At 43.0% G+C, this 20,757-nt stretch overlaps 2 protein-coding genes across 2 annotated transcripts; both read right to left on the bottom strand.

Moving 5' to 3' along the window:
- Positions 1-5,916: 5,916 nt before the first annotated feature.
- On the bottom strand, positions 5,917-7,586 carry LOC311112693 (uncharacterized protein; the record flags this gene model as incomplete). The annotated part of the gene is made up of 3 exons (XM_084155825.1): positions 5,917-6,357; positions 6,556-7,043; positions 7,421-7,586. 3 exons carry the CDS (start codon positions 7,584-7,586, stop codon positions 5,917-5,919), a joined length of 1,095 nt encoding a protein of 364 aa, XP_084011951.1.
- Positions 7,587-8,001: 415 nt separating this feature from the next.
- Positions 8,002-20,738, bottom strand: LOC311113085 (uncharacterized protein). Its single transcript, XM_084156218.1, has 3 exons — positions 20,458-20,738; positions 19,081-19,524; positions 8,002-9,582 (listed from the first exon to the last, which is right to left on the bottom strand). The coding sequence occupies exons 1-3, from the start codon at positions 20,621-20,623 to the stop codon at positions 8,306-8,308; spliced, it is 1,887 nt and encodes a 628-aa protein (XP_084012344.1). The 5' UTR covers positions 20,624-20,738; the 3' UTR covers positions 8,002-8,305.
- Between the last annotated feature and the right edge of the window lie 19 nt (positions 20,739-20,757).

The following is a 20,757-nucleotide window of genomic DNA, read 5'->3' as shown; positions in this document are numbered from 1 at the left end:
CTCTGGTCCTTGGATACCCCTGGCTGAAAGAACACAATCCCACGTTCGATTGGGTGACTGGCAAGGTAACTAGTTGGAGCATTGATTGTCATGCTAACTGCCTCAAGACTGCCTGTTCCCATTCTGTTCCCAGTCAGGTGATTGAGGCTAAACCCCCAGATTTGTCCCTGGTTCCCGAGACATATCACGATTTGGGGGAAGTGTTCAGTAAGCAGAGGGCTCTGTCACTCCCTCCCCACCAACCATATGATTGTGCCATAAACCTGTTCCCTGGAGCTGTCTATCCCAAGGGACGGTTATACAGCATCTCCCGACCTGAACGTGAGGCTTTGGAGACCTACATAAAGGAGTCCCTAGCTGCTGGTCTCATTCGTCCCTCGTCATCTCCCCTGGGGGCAGGATTCTTCTTTGTGAGTAAAAAGGATGGCTCTCTTCGACCTTGTATTGATTATCGGGGGTTGAATGATATCACGGTCAAGAACAAGTATCCCCTGCCCTTGATGAGCTCTGCTTTCGACTCCTTACAGGGTGCTACTGTGTTCACCAAGATGGACCTACGCAATGCGTATCATCTGGTCCGGATCAGAGAGGGGGACGAGTGGTTGACTGGTTTCAATACACCGATGGGCCATTTCGAGTATCAGGTGATGCCGTTTGGACTGACCAATGCCCCAGCAGTGTTCCAGAGTATGGTGAATGACGTCCTGAGAGATATGATCGGTCTTTTTGTGTTCGTTTACCTGGATGACATTCTAATCTTCTCGAAGGAGCCTTCCAGCCACGTCCAGCATGTCAAGCAGGTTCTGCAGCGATTGCTGGAGAATCGCCTGTTTGTGAAGGCCGAGAAGTGTGAATTTCACGCCCACACTACATCCTTCCTCGGGTACATCATCTCCAGGGGAGAGATTAGGATGGACCAAGAGAAGGTTAGGGCGGTTCTGGATTGGGCCCAGCCCGGTACGAGATTGCAGCTCCAGAGGTTTCTGGGGTTTGCGAATTTCTATCGGAGATTTATCCGTGATTACAGCCGTGTGGCCGCTCCTTTAACTGCCCTGACTTCTAGTACCAGAACCTTCAGTTGGAATCCTGAGGCGGACCGAGCATTTCTGGATTTGAAGAGGCGATTCACCAACGCTCCGATTCTCTCTCAACCTGACACTGCCCGTCAGTTTGTCGTTGAAGTGGATGCGTCTGATGTGGGGGTTGGCGCCATCCTGTCCCAGCGATGCTCCACTGACGGTAAACTCCATCCCTGCGCCTACTACTCTCGTCGTCTTTCGTCTACGGAGAGGAACTACGATGTGGGTAACCAGGAGCTTCTCGCGGTGAAACTTGCCTTGGAGGAGTGGCGCCATTGGTTGGAGGGGGCGGAGCAACCGTTTGTTGTCTGGACTGACCACAAGAATCTTGCTTACGTGCAATCGGCTAAACGTCTCAACTCCCGTCAGGCCAGGTGGTCGTTGTTTTTTGGACGCTTTAATTTTTCCTTGACGTTCCGACCGGGGTCTAAGAACGGCAAGGCGGACGCCTTGTCCCGGATGTTCTCCAAGACGGAGGAGAGTGGGGCCAAGACTGAGACGATTCTTCCCCGGAACCTTGTCGTGGGAGCCGTTATGTGGAGGATTGAGGAGGAGGTTATGGCGGCCCTTCGGACGCAGCCCGGCCCCGGTAACGGTCCACCCGGTCGTTTGTTTGTGCCTGAGTCAGTCCGTTCGGCTGTCCTCCAATGGTCCCACGCCAGCAAGATGGCTTGCCACCCTGGCGTGGCTCGGACGATGGCGCTTCTACGCAGACGATTTTGGTGGCCTGCCATGGGAGAAGATACTCGGAGGTTTGTTGCTGCCTGTCCAGTTTGTGCGCAGAACAAGAGTGCCAATCGGCCCAGCTCTGGACTTCTTCACCCCCTACCTATCCCCCGGCGACCATGGTCGCATCTGGCCCTGGACTTTGTCACTGGGTTGCCCTCTTCTGAGGGGAACACGGTCATTCTGACTATTGTGGACAGATTCAGCAAGTTCGCCCACTTTGTGCCCATCTCCAAGCTTCCCTCTGCCTCTGAGACGTCCAAGATCCTGGTTAGGGAGGTTTTCAGGGTTCACGGTTTGCCCAGTGACATAGTTTCCGACCGTGGTCCTCAGTTCACCTCTGCTGTCTGGAAGTCCTTCTGTTTGGCCATTGGAGCTACAGTCAGTCTCACATCTGGATTCCACCCCCAATCCAATGGACAGGCGGAGAGAGCCAACCAGAAGATGGAATCCACGCTGCGCTGCCTTGTTTCCTCCAACCCCACCTATTGGGTCTCTCAGTTGCCTTGGGTTGAGTATGCCCACAATACTCTCCCTACTTCTGCCACTGGGATGTCTCCCTTCCAGTGCCTATACGGCTACCAACCCCCCTTGTTTCCTTCTCAGGAGAAGGATCTCTCGGTTCCCTCTGTCCAGGCCCACATTCGTCGTTGCCACCGGACCTGGCATCGGGCCAGAAAGGCCCTCCTTAGAGTTTCTGACCGGTATCAGCTCCAGGCGAATCGTCGCCGTATTCCAGCCCCCGCTTATGCTATTGGAGATAAGGTCTGGTTGGCTACACGGGACCTCCCTCTGCGGACTGAGTCAAGGAAACTGTCGCAGAGGTTCATTGGTCCGTTTGTGGTGGAGAGAGTGATCAATCCGGTTGTGGTTCGACTCAAGTTGCCTAGGACGCTCAGAGTCCATCCCACCTTCCATGTCTCCTGCCTCAAGCCTGTTCTCCTCAGCCCTCTGTTGCCCCCTCCGCCTCCTCCTCCTCGGATGATCGGAGGAGGACCTGTCTACACGGTGCGCCGCATCATGGATTCCAGACGGCGGGGCCGGGGTTTTCAGTATCTCGTGGACTGGGAGGGGTATGGTCCTGAGGAGAGGAGTTGGATTCCTCGGCGTCAGATCCTTGATGCTGACCTCCTTCGTGACTTCTACCGCCTCCATCCTGGCGCTCCGGGTAGTCCGCCCGGTGGCGTTCATCAGAGGGGGGGTACTGTCATGATTCCTGAGTCTGTTCCTGCCTGTGTTGCCGTTTTTCTGCTCGATATCTCCTGTTTCCCGAAGGTTCCTGAACGCACCCTGTCCGGTTGCCGGGCGACGTTGCTAGGCGGGTGATCTCTCGATTACCCGCACCTGCGTCTCATCAGCCTCGGCACACCTGGTCCTGATCATCACCCCTTCTTAAGCTCTGACCTGACATCCATTCCCTGCCGGATCGTTAGCCATGAACAGTATGTTTGTCAGCGTATCAGCCTCTGAGTTACTAGCGTTAGTTTTGTTGTTTTGCACCTTGTTGGCTTGCCGTGTACTTACCTCCGTTTGTTTCTATGTACAGTCATTCTCCCGGAACCTTCACCCAACCCCTGCCTGGTTGTCGGCGGCTGCCGAGCCATTATTGGATCTGCCACTTCACCTCCACCAACTCATCTCCGCCGCCCGCTCTGTCCCCTGGATTATTCTGCATCGTTTTTTGAATCTGTTAATAAATACTCTCCTTCGTTCAACTCACCTTGTCCTGGTCTGCTTCTGGGTTCTGGCTTAGAAAACCGTGACATCTATGCTTTGCCTAGCCCCATTGAATAAAAAGTATTTCTTATAGTCCAACTATTTTATTTATTTGACAATTTAAACACATTTAGCATAGACAATGTAATTGTTGTGGTAGTCTTAGGCAAACCATCTTCATTATCACAGTAGCACCTCCAAGTGCCACTCAGACCTTCTGGGAGAAAAGTATCTGGCATTGAACTTGGTGGTAGTAGTTGTATGTATGTTTTAAGCTAAGGATCGCATCATCTCCTGCCTCCATACATTTCACCACCTAGATTACAAGGGTTGGATTTGCACTAAACAATTTTATGTCAGCACAAGGCATGTACAACATCTAGTATAATGATTCGCCTCATATTCATTGTCTACTGGTATCATTTTTAAATTGAGAACATATAGCTGAACAATATGTAAACAATGTGTACGTTAAGCTATTCTCTGCTTCAGATGCACAATGTCAGGGGGTGCTTTGCAAATGTGCATAAGGCTAATGCCATCATACCAGTGCCCCCAACAGTACAATTTTATATTGTAGCCCTGGAAGAAAAAAAAACACCTGATTCAACTTGTCAACTAATCATCAGGCCCTCTGAGTTGAATCAGGTATGTTTGTCCGGGGCTACAACAAAAATGTGTGCTGTTGGCGGTACTTCAGGACTGGAGTTGGGAACCGCTGCTTGTAGACCTATGGCTGCACTGGCGTTGCATGCCATTATTTTACATTACATTTGAGTCATTTAGCAGACGCTCTTATCCAGAGCGACTTACATGAGCAATTAGGGTTAAGTGCCTTGCTTAAGGGCACATCAAACAGATTTTTCACCTAGTCGGCTCGGGGATTAGAACCAGCGACCTTTTGGTTTACTGGCACAACGCTCTTACCCACTAAGCTACCTGCCGCCATCAGCTGCAAAATGGGTTCACGTGGCTGATATCCTGAAAAAATTGTGACAATCAAATAAAACTAATTGGAGAGCTTATGACTGAACAAAAAGGTGATGTTCATTTGAGTAGTTAGTTAGCCTGCACACTAGGTTTCTGTAGCAAGCTAGCTAGCTAATAATACATTGATCATATTCAAAATATATTTACTTACTTGAATAGGTTCTCCCACTGCCTCCATTTTCTGGGTCCTTAGAAAAACTAAAATAACGGGCAATCTTCCCGAAGTTTCCGGTGGTAGCAAAATGCAGCCAGCCATGTGGACGATTGGAGGACTTCCAACAGACTTACTTCGGTCTTCCAACATGGCCTGGTGCGATTGCTAGGTGATTTGTGACGCAACTGCAAGCACTCTATACTATGTAATATTTCATCATTACCTCATTATTCAAATCAAACTTTATTCCAATAGAATGTTTTACAAAAGTAAATTAATCACACATCTATTTATCTGAAGCAGAGAGTATGCATGATCCAGAGTTGCTTTGCTTTCCTAAGAGTAGGGCTGGGCGTATGCCGTATTTTACGATATACCGGTATTGACGGTATTTGAATGTTTGGTTTGTTAAATGTGATAATGTCCATTTTCATAGTTTACTTCCCTACTTGAGTCTGCTCTCTCTCTCTCTCCATGCCGCTGTCCACACAGACCTAGCCCCGCCCCCTGTTACTCAAGAAGCACATTTGTTGTTCCCCGACCCCAACACACAGCATGTTTTTTGCAACAGTATCTTCTAAATCAAAAAGGAATAAGCGAAGCATGAATGTTAGCTACATGAAGTACCTAAGAGAAAACATTAAATGTAGCCAAAGATTATAGGGTCCCCTAGAAAACACTTATCCACACTTTGGTTCCTACCCTGTCACAATAACCCCTCCCTGACATTTTCATTCTGGTCATGTCACACAACACTGTATTCAAAGTGCCCACTATTATATTCTAACTATAGAATTAGAATAATCATTACGTTTTCATGATTTCAACAGTTCATCCAAATGTTTTGCTCTAAATCCCAATTGCAACGATTAGTTTAAAAAAAAGGCCTAGACTGTTTGCCCAGATCGTACAGCCCTACGTGGCAGTGTGGAAATGATAGCAAATTGGTGCAGGAAATGCATATATTGATGAAAACGCTGAATTTTTGGGGAGGGTTGAAGTTGAATTGAACAGTATAAAATAATCAGAATGGAGAGAGACCCATTGAAATCACTTAGAATGTATGTGTTGCCACCCTAGGGTCACGCACTACTCAAAACAAATTTAGAACATTTATTATTAAAAAACATAAAGTACTGTCAAATACTGTCCATTAAAAAAAAAAATACCAGCCCTACCTAAGAGTGTTGTCCACATCCTGCCTGTTATTCCCATCTCCTGACAGAAGATCTTTGTCCTAATTTTCTTCTTTCAGTTCTCAACCTGTTTTCTTCCTTTGTGGATGTTTTTCACATGCATCAACAGGTTAGACTTTTGAGTGAAGCTTTTCCCACAGTCACCACAGCTAAATGGTTTCTCTCCTGTGTGAGTCAGTTTATGCCTGCTTAAGTTCATATTGAGACTGAAGCTTCTCCCACAGTCACCACAGCTAAATGGTTTCTCTCCTGTGTGAGTCAGTTTATGCTTCATTAGGTTCCCCTTCAAATTGAAGCTTTTCCCACAGTCACCACAGCTAAAAGGTTTCTCTCCTGTGTGAGTCCGTATATGATCTGTAAGGTGCCCCTTCTGATAGAAGCTTTTCCCACAGTCACCACAGCTAAATGGTTTCTCTCCTGTGTGAATAACCATGTGCCTGGACAGATCTCCTTTGTGTTTGATGGTCTTGCCACAAACAGGGCATGTGCAAGATTTCTCCATGTGACAGAGTTGGATATGGGCCTGCAGTTTACAGGTGGAATTGTACTGTTTATTGGAGAAGTGACATTCGCTGAGTCTCTTCTTGGCAAGAGTCAAATGCCTCTGCAGGTCAGCTTTCAGAGGAAACGTTTCACCACAGTCACGGCAGTGGTGAGTTTTTCTAGACGTGGTGCTGGGTGTGGAACAGTGTTCCCCCATTGACGTGTTTGGATCCAATGGTGGGCTGGGATCCAATAGTGGGCTGCTGTCAAGTCCTACTGGGTCGCTGCTTACGGCTGAGCTGTGGCTGGAGGCATTGTTTTGATTATATGGCGGGTCACAGGGAATGTAAAGACCCTTAATGTGGGTCCCAGTGCCAAAAGGTGTGGGATCCAATGGTTTAGAGTCACTCTCTCTGTTCTCCACAGTCTGGGTTTGGGGAAGAGTCAAGGACCGAAGTGGGTCCTCCAGATCACATTCACTTTTCACACAGGAAGGAGTGAATATGAACTCTATGGTATCAGCCTCCATCCCTTGAAGCTGCTCTTCCTCCTGACTGGTCCTGAGTTCCTCCTGTTTCCCTTTAATCTGTGTGGGCTCTGGGTCCTCCTGCCCCAGACTGGGGCTCCATTCCTGCTCACAGTGCTGCTGCTCAGGGGGAACCTCCTCTTCAGAGACAGAGAGAGAGCGCTGCAGGGAGTCTGGAGGGAAGGAGAGGAGGAGCAGATGTTACCTAGACTTTAGACATCAGGGTTGGGGTCAATTTGAATTTAAGACAGTCAATTCAAGACTAGGTCAACTGTAATTCCAACTCAATAACTGGAAAACGAAACTATATTTTCGACTACTTCTCAATAAATTGAAGAGAATAAGATATTTATTTCTAACGTTTTTCCATTTTTTTATTATATAAATTCTAATCACTTCCTGTTTTTTTATGACAATGTTTTTATCCATGCGCGTTAAGTTTAAAAACAACTTCTTAAAATGTATGAACTGGTGATCACTGTTAGCCCAAACAGTTTCTCAATAAGGTAGAAAGAACTATAGCTAGCTATCAGTAGATCTACATACGAACCTATTCTACATAATTGCATCTTCGGTGAGATCCGCAGCAGTCTCCGTAGCCGATCATTCTCCTCCTGATACTCCACTACCGTTTTCTCAACTGCCCCGAAAATCTCCACAGCAGCCGCCGTTAAACGCTCATTTAAAAACACACGCAACAACTGTAGTTTATACATGATCAGTCGAATGAGAGTTGGGTAACCTATTGAGTTCAGTCAGTGGATCTATTGTTATTCCACGCAATGAATTCAAAATCAAAAGAAAGTCGTTTCCAATCCTACTTCCGTGTTCTAGTCAAGGAAAGTTCTTAAAATACCTCGGTTCAAAGTAGTTGGTGGCAAACCCGGAAACGCACTACAGCGCCGCCAGCTGGATGGGGGTTTACTACTGTGCACGACAGCCTACAGACCAGTAGTAAAGGAAAACGACAACTACATGTAGACAAACTGCGGTTATCATAAGTATAGGATGATCTGGGAGAATAAATTCTTCATCAAGATTCCACTTTATATCATTATAACAAGATCAAATTCATATCATGAATGAGCAGCATTAGGTGAAATCTGATGGACAAAAGCAAGGAGACCATTTCTGGAATTGTATTTTATGTATCAATAACATCAGACATTCCTCTCACACCTTCATGAGAGAAATTACAAACCAAACGCTGAGGACTTCCTGTTTCTAGTAACGTGAAAACATCAACAGACTGAACAGCAGACCTGTGAGCTTCCTACAATACTATTTATTGTTTAATCATTACATCGTTCAACTAAAACTTTTATACAAAAGTGAATCCATCCAAAGTGAATCCATCACACATCATATTCATCTGAAACCCACAGTATGAATGATCCGGAGTTGCTATGGTTTCCACATTCTGATGTCACTGTTCTCATATTCTTTCCTCTTTTTGTTTTCTTCCTTTGTGGACTTTAGCCACATGCCTCAGAAGATTAGTCTTCTGAGCGAAACATTTACCACAGACTGAGCAGCCATGTTGTTTCTCTCCTGTGTGAGTCAGTTTATGATCGGTTAGAGTCTGGTTTCGACTGAAACTTTTCCCACAGTCACCACAGCTAAATGGTTTCTCTCCTGTGTGAGTCCGTTTGTGCCTCCCTAGGTCCCCTTTCTGACCGAAGCTTTTCCCACAGTCACCACAGCTAAATGGTTTGTCTTCTGTGTGAGTCCGTTTGTGCCTCCCTAGGTCCCCTTTCTGACTGAAGTTTTTCCCACAGTCACCACAGCTAAATCGTTTCTCTCCTGTGTGAATCACTTTATGCCTGATTAGGTTATTCTTTAGACTGAAGCTTTTCCCACAATCATCACAGCTAAATGGTTTTTCTCCAGTGTGAGTCAGTTTATGCACGTTTAGGGCCCCCTTGTGACTGAAGATTTTCCCACAGTCGCCACAGCTTAAAGATTTCTCGCCTGTGTGAATCCTCAAGTGCTTGGGCAGAACTCCTTTGTATTTGAAGGTCTTGCCACAAACAGGGCAGGTGCAGGGTTTCCCACCGTGACAGAGTTGGACATGGGCCTTCAGTTTACAGGTGGAGTTGTAGCATTTTTTGCAAAAGCGGCATTCGCCGGGTCTCTTCTTGGTGAGAGTCACATGTCTCTGCAGGTCAGCTTTCAGAGCAAACGTTTCACCACGGTCATGGCAGCTGTGAGTTTTTCTAGATGTGGTGCTGGGTTTGGAACAGTGTTTCTCAAATAATGGGTTCTGATCCAATGGTGGCCTACTGTCAAGTCCTACTGGGTCGCTGCTTACGGCTGAGCTGTGGCTGGAGGCATTGTTCTGATTATCTGGAGGGTCACAGGGAATGTAGAAACCCTTTAGGTGGGTCACAGTGCCAAAAGGTTTGAGATCCACTGGTTTAGAGTCCCTCTCTCTGTTCTCCACAGTCTGGGTTTGGGGAAGAGTCAAGGACCAAAGTGAGTCCTCCTGATCACATTCACTTTTCACACAGGAAGGAGTGAATATGAACTCGATGATATCAGCCTCCAGCCCTTGAAGCTGCTCTTCCTCTTGACTGGTCCTGAGTTCCTCCTGTTCCTCTTTAATCTGTGTGGGCTCTGGGTCCTCCTGCCCCAGACTGGGGCTCCACTCCTGCTCACAGTGCTGCTGCTCAGGGGGAACCTCCTCTTCAAAGACAGATAGCTGCAGGGAGTCTGGAGGGAAGGAGAGGAGGACCAGAGGTTATCTATAAAGCACATAATTAAATAGAACACTTGAATCATATACGTAAATTATAGCTCTCCATGATTAAACATTTGATTTTCAATTACTTTATTGGCATGGATGTCTATGATATACACAGCCTTTAGACATGCCTGAGTGTAGATAGCTAGGTATTTGCTCTCCTTCACTTGGGTTCTCATGCCTACAAAGGAACACACTGCGGCCAACGTGTACAAAAGTCCCGCCAACATTCTGTCTAATCCTTGTGTTCACAACGGTTTTGGAAACCTTATAAACTTTACTATTTTCTTATCACCCCAAAATAACTTTACAAACACAAAATATACCCTTAATGTGCGCCGTTTTAGCACAGATTCCCACAAAGGTGTTTTGCACGTTTAACGGAACTACGACACTTCCCTAGCTAATGGAAACTCAGGAGAATCGTTGCCTCGAAGATGTGTTAGAGAAAAAACCTCTGTGGAAATCTGTGGTAAAACAGCTAACAGGAAGTGATATATGGAGGCTTAAATATCCTGATCTAGTGAGATATACATGGCGGAGACTCAATCAAGCTGGTCGTCTTGACTTCTTTCTTATGTCATTCTCGTTGGCACCAAAAGTTTTAAAAAGTGTTGATATGGGACAGAATGCGGTCGGACCATCATATAATTGGCATATACATTACTCTTACTGAATTTTCACATGGGCGAGGATATTGGAAATGTAATCAAAGCCTATTGGATGATAACTTGTTTTTAACTAGGACAGAGGAATTTATAACTGATTTTTTTCCGACATAACATAGGCAAATCCCCTTATTGTATGGGACACTTTTAAATGTGCCTTTAGAGGCCATGCAATTCAGTACTCATCTCGAAAACAAAAGCAATTTAGGTCAAACGAGTCCATACTAACAAAGGAAATAGAAGGTCTAACAGAACAGATAGATAGCAATAAAAACTGTAACATAGAGGCTCAGAATAAATTAGAGGAAAAACAAAAATAAATGGAGAAACTTATTCAAGAAAGATCAAGTGCAATATATTATAAAAAATAAAGCAAACTGGATGGAATATGGGGAAAAATGCACCAAATTCTTTTTTAATCTTCAACATAGAAATGCTACCAAAAATTATTTACTGAAACTGGAGTCACCCATGATTCACCAAATTATATTTTGAAGGAGGAAACAAAGTACTTTAAGCATATGTTTTCATTTCAGACGCCACCATCTCCTCTAACTGAAGCTAATTGTAGAGATGTTTTTCTATTGATAATGTAAAATTAACAGCCATACAGAAAGACTCATGTGAAGATGCAATTAAAGACCGGGAAAACTCTGGGGTTGGATGGCGGTCGAGGTATCCCAAACCTTTTTTTGATGTACACAGAGGACCATTATTAGCATGTTTTAGCCACTCCTGTGTAAATGGTAGATTATCAGAAGAAGGTCTGATTTCATTATTACTGAAACAGGATACAAGTGGAAAATATAAAGATCCAATCCATTAAAAAAATTGGAGGCCCCTTACACTTCAGTGTTGTGAAGCAAAAATTCTAGCAAAATGTATAGCGCATAGAATTTAAAAGGTATTGTCGGACATTATTCATTCTAATCAGACAGGTTTTTTTACATGGACGATACATTGGAGATAATATAAGGCAAGTACTGGAAACAATAGAACACTATGAAAAATCTGGGAAACCAGGCCTGCTATTCATAGCAGACTTTGAAAAGGCCTTTGATAAAGTACGACTGGGGTTTATATATAAATGCCTGGAGCATTTCAATTTTGGAGAATCTCTTTTAAAATGGGTTAAAATCATGTATAGTAACCCTACGTGTAAAATAGTAAATAATGGCTACTTCTCCGAAAGTTTTAAACTGTCAAGAGGAGTGAAACAAGGTTGTCCACTATCGGCATATCTATTTATTATGGCCATCAAAATGTTAGCTATTAAAATCAGATCCAACAATAATATCATGGGATTAGAAATCCAGGGTTTAAAAACAAAGGTGTCATTGTACGCTGATGATTCATGTTTTCTTTTAAATCCACAACTTGAATCCCTCCACACCCTCATAGAGGATCTAGATACATTTTCTAACCTCTCTGGATTACAACCAAACTATGATAAATGTACTATATTACGTTTTGGATCACTAAAAAATAAATTGTTTACATTACCATGTAGTTGACCAATAAAATGGTCTAATGGTGATGTGGATATACTCTGAATACATATTCCAAATTAAATAAATGATCTCACTCCAATAAAATGTAATAGAAAGTTAGCAAAAATAGATAAGATCTTGCTACCATGGAAAGGTAAATACCTGTCAATTTGTGGAAAAATCACCCTGATTAACTCTTTAGTATTATCCCAGTTTACCTATTTGCTTATGGTCCTTGCCTACGCCTAGCGAACAGTTTTTGAAATTATATGAGAAAAAAATATTCCATTTTATTTGGAACTGCAAGCCAGACAAAATCAAACGGGCCTATTTATATAATGAATATGAATTCGGAGGACAGAAGTTATTAAATATTAAAGCATTAGACCTATCACTAAAAGCTTCAGTCATACAAAAGTTATACTTAAATCCAAACTGGTTCTCTAGCAAATTAGTACGATTGTCTCACCAAATGTTCAAGAATGGCCTTTTTCCCTTTATTCAGATTACAACCTCTCACTTTCAGTTATTTGAAAAGGAAATCATCTCCCAGATATCACTATTTCTAAAACAAGCCATAGAAAGTTGGTTGCAATTTCAATTTAATCCTCCAGAAACGACAGAACAAATAATGCAACAAATATTGTGGTTAAACTGAAATATACAAATTGATTAAAAAAATATATTAAAAAAATATATATATTTAAAGGTACAATCTTCGTAAATGATATCATAGGTAGGACTGGTGGAGTTATGTCGCACATGCAGCTAACAAAAACATATGGAAATGTCTGCTCTACCCAAATTTACAACCAAATAATTGCAACATTACCGCAAAAATGGAAGAGGAAAGTGGAAGGGCATCACAGAAAATGATCGGAGAGGTTGAGGGTAGAGGAAATTCATGAGTAAAAACAAACAAAATAGAATTATTGTAAATTGACTGTGTCCATAAAATGTATATAGTATGTATAAGCTGGAAGTAGAGGCATAAGCATTGTTGTTCACTAGTTTACTCCAATTAGGGAAGGGGTGGTGGGGTTGGAAATTAATAAAGGGAAATATATTTAAAAAAAGGATATGTATATACAGTGGGGAGAACAAGTATTTGATACACTGCCGATTTTGCAGGTTTTCCTACTTACAAAGCATGTAGAGGTCTGTCATTTTTATCATAGGCACATTTCAACTGTGAGAGACGGAATCTAAAACAAAAATCCAGAAAATCACATTGTATGATTTTTAAGTAATGAATTTGCATTTTATTGCATGACATAAGTATTTGATCACCTACCAACCAGTAAGAATTCCGACTCTCATAGACCTGTTAGTTTTTCTTTAAGAAGCCCTCCTGTTCTCCACTCATTACCTGTATTAACTGCACCTGTTTGAACTTGTTACCTGTATAAAAGACACCTGTCCACACACTCAATCAAACAGACTCCAACCTCTCCACAATGGCCAAGACCAGAGAGCTGTGTAAGGACATCAGGGATAAAACTTTAGACCTGCACAGGGCTGGGATGGGCTACAGGACAATAGGCAAGCAGCTTGGTGAGAAGGCAACAACTGTTGGCGCAATTATTAGAAAATGGAAGAAGTTCAAGATGACGGTCAATCACCCTCGGTCTGGGGCTCCATGCAAGATCTCACCTCGTGGGGCATCAATGATCATGAGGAAGGTGAGGGATCAGCCCAGAACTACACGGCAGGACCTGGTCAATGACCTGAAGAGAACTGGGACCACAGTCTCAAAGAAAACCATTAGTAACAAACTACGCCATCATGGATTAACATCCTGCAGCGCACGCAAGGTCCCCCTGCTCAAGCCAGCGCATGTCCAGGACCGTCTGAAGTTTGCCAATGACCATCTGGATGATCCAGAGGAGGAATGGGAGAAGGTCATGTGGTCTGTTGAGACAGAAATAGAGCTTTTTGGTCAAACTCCACTCGCCGTGTTTGGAGGAAGAAGAAGGATGAGTACAACCCCAAGAACACCATCCCAACCGTGAAGCATGGAGGTGGAAACATAATTCTTTGGGGATGCTTTTCTGCAAAGGGGACAGGACAACTGCACCGTATTGAGGGGAGGATGGATGGGGCCATGTATCGCGAGATCTTGGCCAACAACCTCCTTCCCTCAGTAAGAGCATTGAAGATGGGTCGTGGCTGGGTCTTCCAGCATGACAACGACCCGAAACACACAGCGGGGGCAACTAAGGAGTGGCTCCGTAAGAAGCATCTCAAGGTCCTGGAGTGGCCTAGCCAGTCTCCAGACCTGAACCCAATAGAAAATCTTTGGAGGGAGCTGAAAGTCTGTATTGCCCAGCGACAGCCCCGAAACCTGAAGGATCTGGAGAAGGTCTGTATGGAGGAGTGGGCCAAAATCCCTGCTGCAGTGTGTGCAAACATGGTCAAGACCTACAGGAAACGTATGATCTCTGTAATTGCAAACAAAGGTTTCTGTACCAAATATTAAGTTCTGCTTTTCTGATGTATCAAATACTTATGTCATGCAATAAAATGAAAATGAATTACTTAAAAATCATACAATGTGATTTTCTGGTCTCTCACAGTTGAAGTGTACATATGATAAAAATTACAGACCTCTACATGCTTTGTAAGTAGGAAAACCTGCAAAATCGTCAGTGTATCAAATACTTGTTCTCCCCACTGTATATGTATGTATATGTATTTATATTTATGTATGTGTATATATATATATATATACACACACACACACAGTGGGGAAAAAAAGTATTTAGTCAGCCACCAATTGTGCAAGTTCTCCCACTTAAAAAGATGAGAGAGGCCTGTAATTTTCATCATAGGTACACGTCAACTATGACAGACAAAATGAGGAAAAAAAATCCAGAAAATCACATTGTAGGATTTTTAATGAATTTATTTGCAAATTATGGTGGAAAATAAGTATTTGGTCAATAACAAAAGTTTCTCAATACTTTGTTATATACCCTTTGTTGGCAATGACACAGGTCAAACGTTTTCTGTAAGTCTTCACAAGGTTTTCACACACTGTTGCTGGTATTTTGGCCCATTCCTCCATGCAGATCTCCTCTAGAGCAGTGATGTTTTGGGGCTGTCGCTGGGCAACACGGACTTTCAACTCCCTCCAAAGATTTTCTATGGGGTTGAGATCTGGAGACTGGCTAGGCCACTCCAGGACCTTGAAATGCTTCTTACGAAGCCACTCCTTCGTTGCCCGGGCGGTGTGTTTGGGATCATTGTCATGCTGAAAGACCCAGCCACGTTTCATCTTCAATGCCCTTGCTGATGGAAGGAGGTTTTCACTCAAAATCTCACGATACATGGCCCCATTCATTCTTTCCTTTACACGGATCAGTCGTCCTGGTCCCTTTGCAGAAAAACAGCCCCAAAGCATGATGTTTCCACCCCCATGCTTCACAGTAGGTATGGTGTTCTTTGGATGCAACTCAGCATTCTTTGTCCTCCAAACACGAGTTGAGTTTTTACCAAAAAGTTCTATTTTGGTTTCATCTGACCATATGACATTCTCCCAATCCTCTTCTGGATCATCCAAATGCACTCTAGCAAACTTCAGACGGGCCTGGACATGTACTGGCTTAAGCAGGGGGACACGTCTGGCACTGCAGGATTTGAGTCCCTGGCGGCGTAGTGTGTTACTGATGGTAGGCTTTGTTACTTTGGGCCCAGCTCTCTGCAGGTCATTCACTAGGTCCCCCCGTGTGGTTCTGGGATTTTTGCTCACCGTTCTTGTGATCATTTTGACCCCACGGGGTGAGATCTTGCGTGGAGCCCCAGATCGAGGGAGATTATCAGTGGTCTTGTATGTCTTCCATTTCCTAATAATTGCTCCCACAGTTGATTTCTTCAAACCAAGCTGCTTACCTATTGCAGATTCAGTCTTCCCAGCCTGGTGCAGGTCTACAATTTTGTTTCTGGTGTCCTTTGACAGCTCTTTGGTCTTGGCCATAGTGGAGTTTGGAGTGTGACTGTTTGAGGTTGTGGACAGGTGTCTTTTATACTGATAACAAGTTCAAACAGGTGCCATTAATACAGGTAACGAGTGGAGGACAGAGGAGCCTCTTAAAGAATAAGTTACAGGTCTGTGAGAGCCAGAAATCTTGCTTGTTTGTAGGTGACCAAATACTTATTTTCCACAATAATTTGCAAATAAATTCATAAAAAATCCTACAATGTGATTTTCTGGAGAAAAAAATTCTCAATTTGTCTGTCATAGTTGACGTGTACCTATGATGAAAATTACAGGCCTCTCATCTTTTTAAGTGGGAGAACTTGCACAATTGGTGGCTGACCAAATACTTTTTTCCCCCATTGTATATATATATTTGCGAGAAAAGAAAACATATGGGGGATTGGAAGTGATGCAGACAATGACATTGATGGAAGTTACAATATATCTGCAATATTAAAGCTGATCTACTCCCTAAAAAAAAAAGTGTGTATATTTTGTATTCCTAAAGTTATTTTGGATGATAATTACGTTGAGTGTTCAAGGTTTCCAAAATCGTATCACAATCAAGGATCAATTGTTTCTAGATAAAACTTTTCACAATTGACCAAATCATCGTCCTCAGCTAATCAAAATGGACGTTGAATAACTCCACTGTAGCATTGTAGTCAGAAGGCCAACATAAGGACCAACTTTATGGAAGATCTGAGTAAATTCTAATAGAATTGTATTCAACATTTGTGACAGGCTGGGGATGTATAGGTTGTCATTGGAAAAATGTGTGACGCTGCTGTCCAAGCAAGGTAAAGTCCCATGTAGCTCAGTTGGTAGAGCATGGTGTTTGCAACGCCAGGGTTGTGGGTTCGATTCCCACGGGGGGTCCAGTATGAAAAATGTATGCACTCACTAACTGTAAGTCGCTCTGGATAAGAGCGTCTGCTAAATGACTAAACTGTAAATGTAAAGCATTGGCACGTCAGGGATAGGGCTGTGGCGGTCACGAAATGTAATCAGCCGGTGATTGTCAAGCAAATAACTGTCGGTCTCACAGTAATTGACCATTAATTAACATAAACACATTTAGCATCTCCTGGCTTCCACACATAGCCTACAAGCCACTGATGCAGACCTTTGGAACATCTACATTTTAAAAAGTCTAATAAATCCATGTAATGTAGCCTACACCTTCACAATAAATCCATTATTTATTTTAGACAGGTCTAAAGAAGCATGATATGAAGAAAATGTTGTCTATTTCAGAAGAACAGAATAGCATACTCTGAGTTGTCCTTATGTTAGGTCCTGATGTGGCTATGCCAAATGGCTGTGGGCTACACTAGTTCATTTAGCAGACAAGATTTGCTTAGAATTCCGTGGCATTATTTTATAGTATGAAGAATACAATTGAACAAAGCTGAATAAAATATAAATATTTTCTCCAAACGATTTGAGGGAGTGTGCACATATCTGTGTTGAGCGGTTAACAAAGAAATAGGTACTCCTTAATACTTAATTTAGAGTTATTAACGGAACTTTAGTTGTTCTACAAACGTTGGGCTATATGTTTAGATTTTTAATACATTTTAAGGCTGCATGATGCGACTCTAATGATGATTTGAAAAAAGTTGCTTGAAAAGGCACGAGCTCTGCTTTGTTTTTTTTGCGCAGGCTGTACACACTTCATTAGTCTCTCATTCATCATTTGACAAGCACTTGATAATGCCTCAAATTTCACGGCGGCAGCCCCTTTGTAATGCCCCCCTAAAAAAATCAAAGTCTTTGTTGTACCCTTCTCACTGAGTGCTGCGCTCTCCATCACGTGATCGGGTCTTTCTCACAGGCTACAAGTGAAGACAGACACGTAGGGGACGCAACTACATGCGTCCTTATCCAATTCCGAGGCGCATATTGAAGATATTGGAAGAACTGTCCACATTTACTTTTCGTCAGCCAACAAGATGAGTAGGCCTAACGAACAGCAAAAGCACTAGCCTATGTCAATCTACTATCCCCCATAGTACAAAAGTCGACCTATTCTATTCTGTGCAACAAATAAAAATTCCAAACATAGTCTGGGACAGTTGTGGGATGCAATAGATCCCAAATTAATACAATCACTAGCATCCTCCCAAAAATGTTTTACTCAATGTGGCTGACACAACAGATCAGCACGTTTAGCTTAAAATGTTGATAAACTATTAGGCTATTTCTTCACATTATAAGCGCAGCAATGCGCACATGGCAGTACACTATAAGCGGGAATGTTCCATTAGCAGGAAAACACCATTATCAAAAGTGACCACAAATGCGATTATGCATGTAACGCTTTCATTTATTGTATGGTAAAAATTATCTTCCCCAAACTTAAACGTATGCGCTGCTTATGTATGCCAGTTAGGCTCTAAACCCCTTGTAAAGCGGATTAATGTGCTTATTTTTAAGATGTTTTTTGGCCACTTTAGTTGTGATATAAACCTTATCAAAACATATAGGCCTATGGGGCTAGGCTACATGAGGTGTGTGACTATGATTAGAAAAAGGTCGCAAAAAAAGCCTGTTTCTTATGCTGGGCATCATTCACAAGTCATAATATAATAATACACAAGTGATAGGCTAATAGTCACCCATCAGACTACTCTTGATTTAATCTTGTCTTTACATATACTAAATAATATATGTGTGAAATTTGTTTTGATTTAGAATGGACCATTAAATAAATGCAATCTAGGCAGTTAAATAGCGGACGGAGGACGCTTTTCCCATGATTTATTTTCATGCCAGCCAGGTAGGCTACACTCCAGTTGTAAAGATAAGCAATGTGCTTAATATTAGGAGAGTTGAGAATTTAATGTATTGATGTCAGAGTGATTAGAGGGACAATAGAGTGCTGAGTACCAGGCAGTTAGCAAGTTTGGTAGGCTACTAATGACCATCAGCAGCATCAGAGCTTGGAGAAGCCTAATTACCGTGACTAAACGGTCATGTGGAATTCGACTGCCTTCGTGACCCGTGACCGGTGTGGCGGTAATACGGTCACTGCAACAGCCCTAGTCAGGGATATTATTTTCCATTCACGATAAATGTAAAAAACTTGTTGAAATGGTGATATAATATTATAATAATGTGCCATTTAGCAGACGCTTTTATCCAAAGCGACTTACAGTCATGCGTGCATACATTTTTTTGTGTATGGGTGGTCCCGGGGATCGAACCCACTACCTTGGCGTTACAAGCGCCGTGCTCTACCAATTGAGCTACAGAGGACCACAAAGCCTAAACAGTTTAATCATTTAGTAGAGCTGTAGTTAGATATCAGTAGATCTACATACGAACCTATTCTACATAGTTTTATCTCCGGTGTGATCCTCAGCAGTCTCCGTAGCCGATCATTCTCCTCCTGGTACTCCACTACCGTTTTCTCAACTGCCCCGAAAATCTCCACAGCAGCCGCCGTTAAACGCTCATTTAAAAACACACGAAACAACTGTAGTTTAGACGTTTTCAGTCGACTGAGAGTTGGATATTCAGCTAGTATGGCTTCTTGACATGGGTCTTTCTGATCACGTTCACTTTTCACAGGAGGATTGAATATAGAGTCTTTGGTATCAAAGAGCCCTTGAAGCTGCTCTTCCTCCTGACTGGTCCCGAGTTCCTCCTGCTCCTCTTTAATCTGTGTGGGCTCTGGTTCCTCCTGCCCCAGATTGGGGCTCCACTTCTGCTCACTGTGCTGCTGCTCAGGGGGAACCTCCACTTCAGAGACAGAGAGCTGCAGGGAGTCTGGAGGGAAGGAGAGGAGGAGCAGAGGTTATCCATGTACCACAGAATGAAATAAACAACACTTAAATTAAACACGTGAATTAAAGGTGGAATACGCAGTTGGGGAAACAGCGCCATTGTCCGCTCCACCGCCGTTGTTATTGTTATGTTGAGGAGCGTCGCGCAACGTGGTAAAAAAAACATTTGCATTACATATTCTGTTGTTTTATCGCGCGTGCAATGATGTCAGAGTGGGGCAAAAAACAGTGTTTGTTGTTTGCAGTAACTAACTTGTTGTAATATCTAGGGATGGGCACAGTTAATCAAATTTCCAGATAATCGAACGGACGGTAGTATTCAATCACTTGAGTGAATGTTCATTTTTGGAGAATAAAAAGAATATGCCTATTTTGACAATGAAAAAGCTATTTTATAAATTAAATACGATTCTCTTTGTGAAATTGTTACCTACAGGGATAGACCATGACATTTGAAATCCTTAATTTAATAAAACAACAAACTTTTTAATGTAGTTTTTACAACCATGCGTTGAGCTACTGCTGCGCATTTAGTCCTCCAGTCTTTTCGCCACTTCAAATAGCAATTACACCATTAAGGAACGACGTGGCCGTTCCACCATTAAGGATTCCAGATGTAAAGATCTCTATGATCTATATAGGCAAGCGGACTCAAACCTCCAGCTGCATAGCTAACGCTTGTGCCTGAGTTTGAGCAGAGGTTCCATTGACAATACGGTACAACTATTTAGACATGCCTGAATCCAGACAACTCTATGCGATTTCAGTTCGCTTTTCGTTAATAAAACTACTTTTTAATAATGCGCGGTAAAAGTTACAGTAGATAAGTGTTCTTTAAAAATGTATGAAATGGTGTTCCCCGTTAAAGGAGGAGGCGTAGAACAATAGCTAGCTATCAGTAGCTCTACATACGAACCTATTCTACATAATTGCATCTTCGGTGAGATCCGCAGCAGTCTCCGTAGCCGATCATTCTCCTCCTGGTTCTCCACTACCGTTTTCTCAACTGCCCCGAAAATCTCCACAGCAGCCGCCGTTAAACGATGATTTAAAAACACACGCAACGACTGTAGTTTAGACATTTTCAGTCGAATGAGACTTGGGTATCCTATTTAGTTCAGACAGTATGTCTTTCTTTATTTACTCCACACAAGGAATGCAAAATCAAAACAAACTCCTGCTTCCGTGTTCTAGCCCAGGCGTTTAATAAAATCCT

Source organism: Coregonus lavaretus (assembly GCF_964263955.1).
Source record: "Coregonus lavaretus genome assembly, chromosome: 39".
Classification (NCBI taxonomy): Eukaryota; Metazoa; Chordata; class Actinopteri; order Salmoniformes; family Salmonidae; genus Coregonus; species Coregonus lavaretus.
The sequence above is the reverse complement of the archived record's forward strand: the minus strand, read 5'-3'. Positions and strand labels throughout refer to the sequence as shown.

Excerpts from the sequence above, each read along its gene's own strand:
- LOC311113085 (XM_084156218.1), bottom strand. The coding sequence starts at position 20,623 with ATGTCTAAACTACAGTCGTTGCGTGTGTTTTTAAATCATCGTTTAACG. Across the intron at positions 19,525-20,457 it reads GATGCAATTATGTAGAATAG|ACTCCCTGCAGCTCTCTGTC; the intron begins GTTCGTATGTAG and ends CCTTCCCTCCAG. Across the intron at positions 9,583-19,080 it reads GATAAAACTATGTAGAATAG|ACTCCCTGCAGCTATCTGTC; the intron begins GTTCGTATGTAG and ends CCTTCCCTCCAG.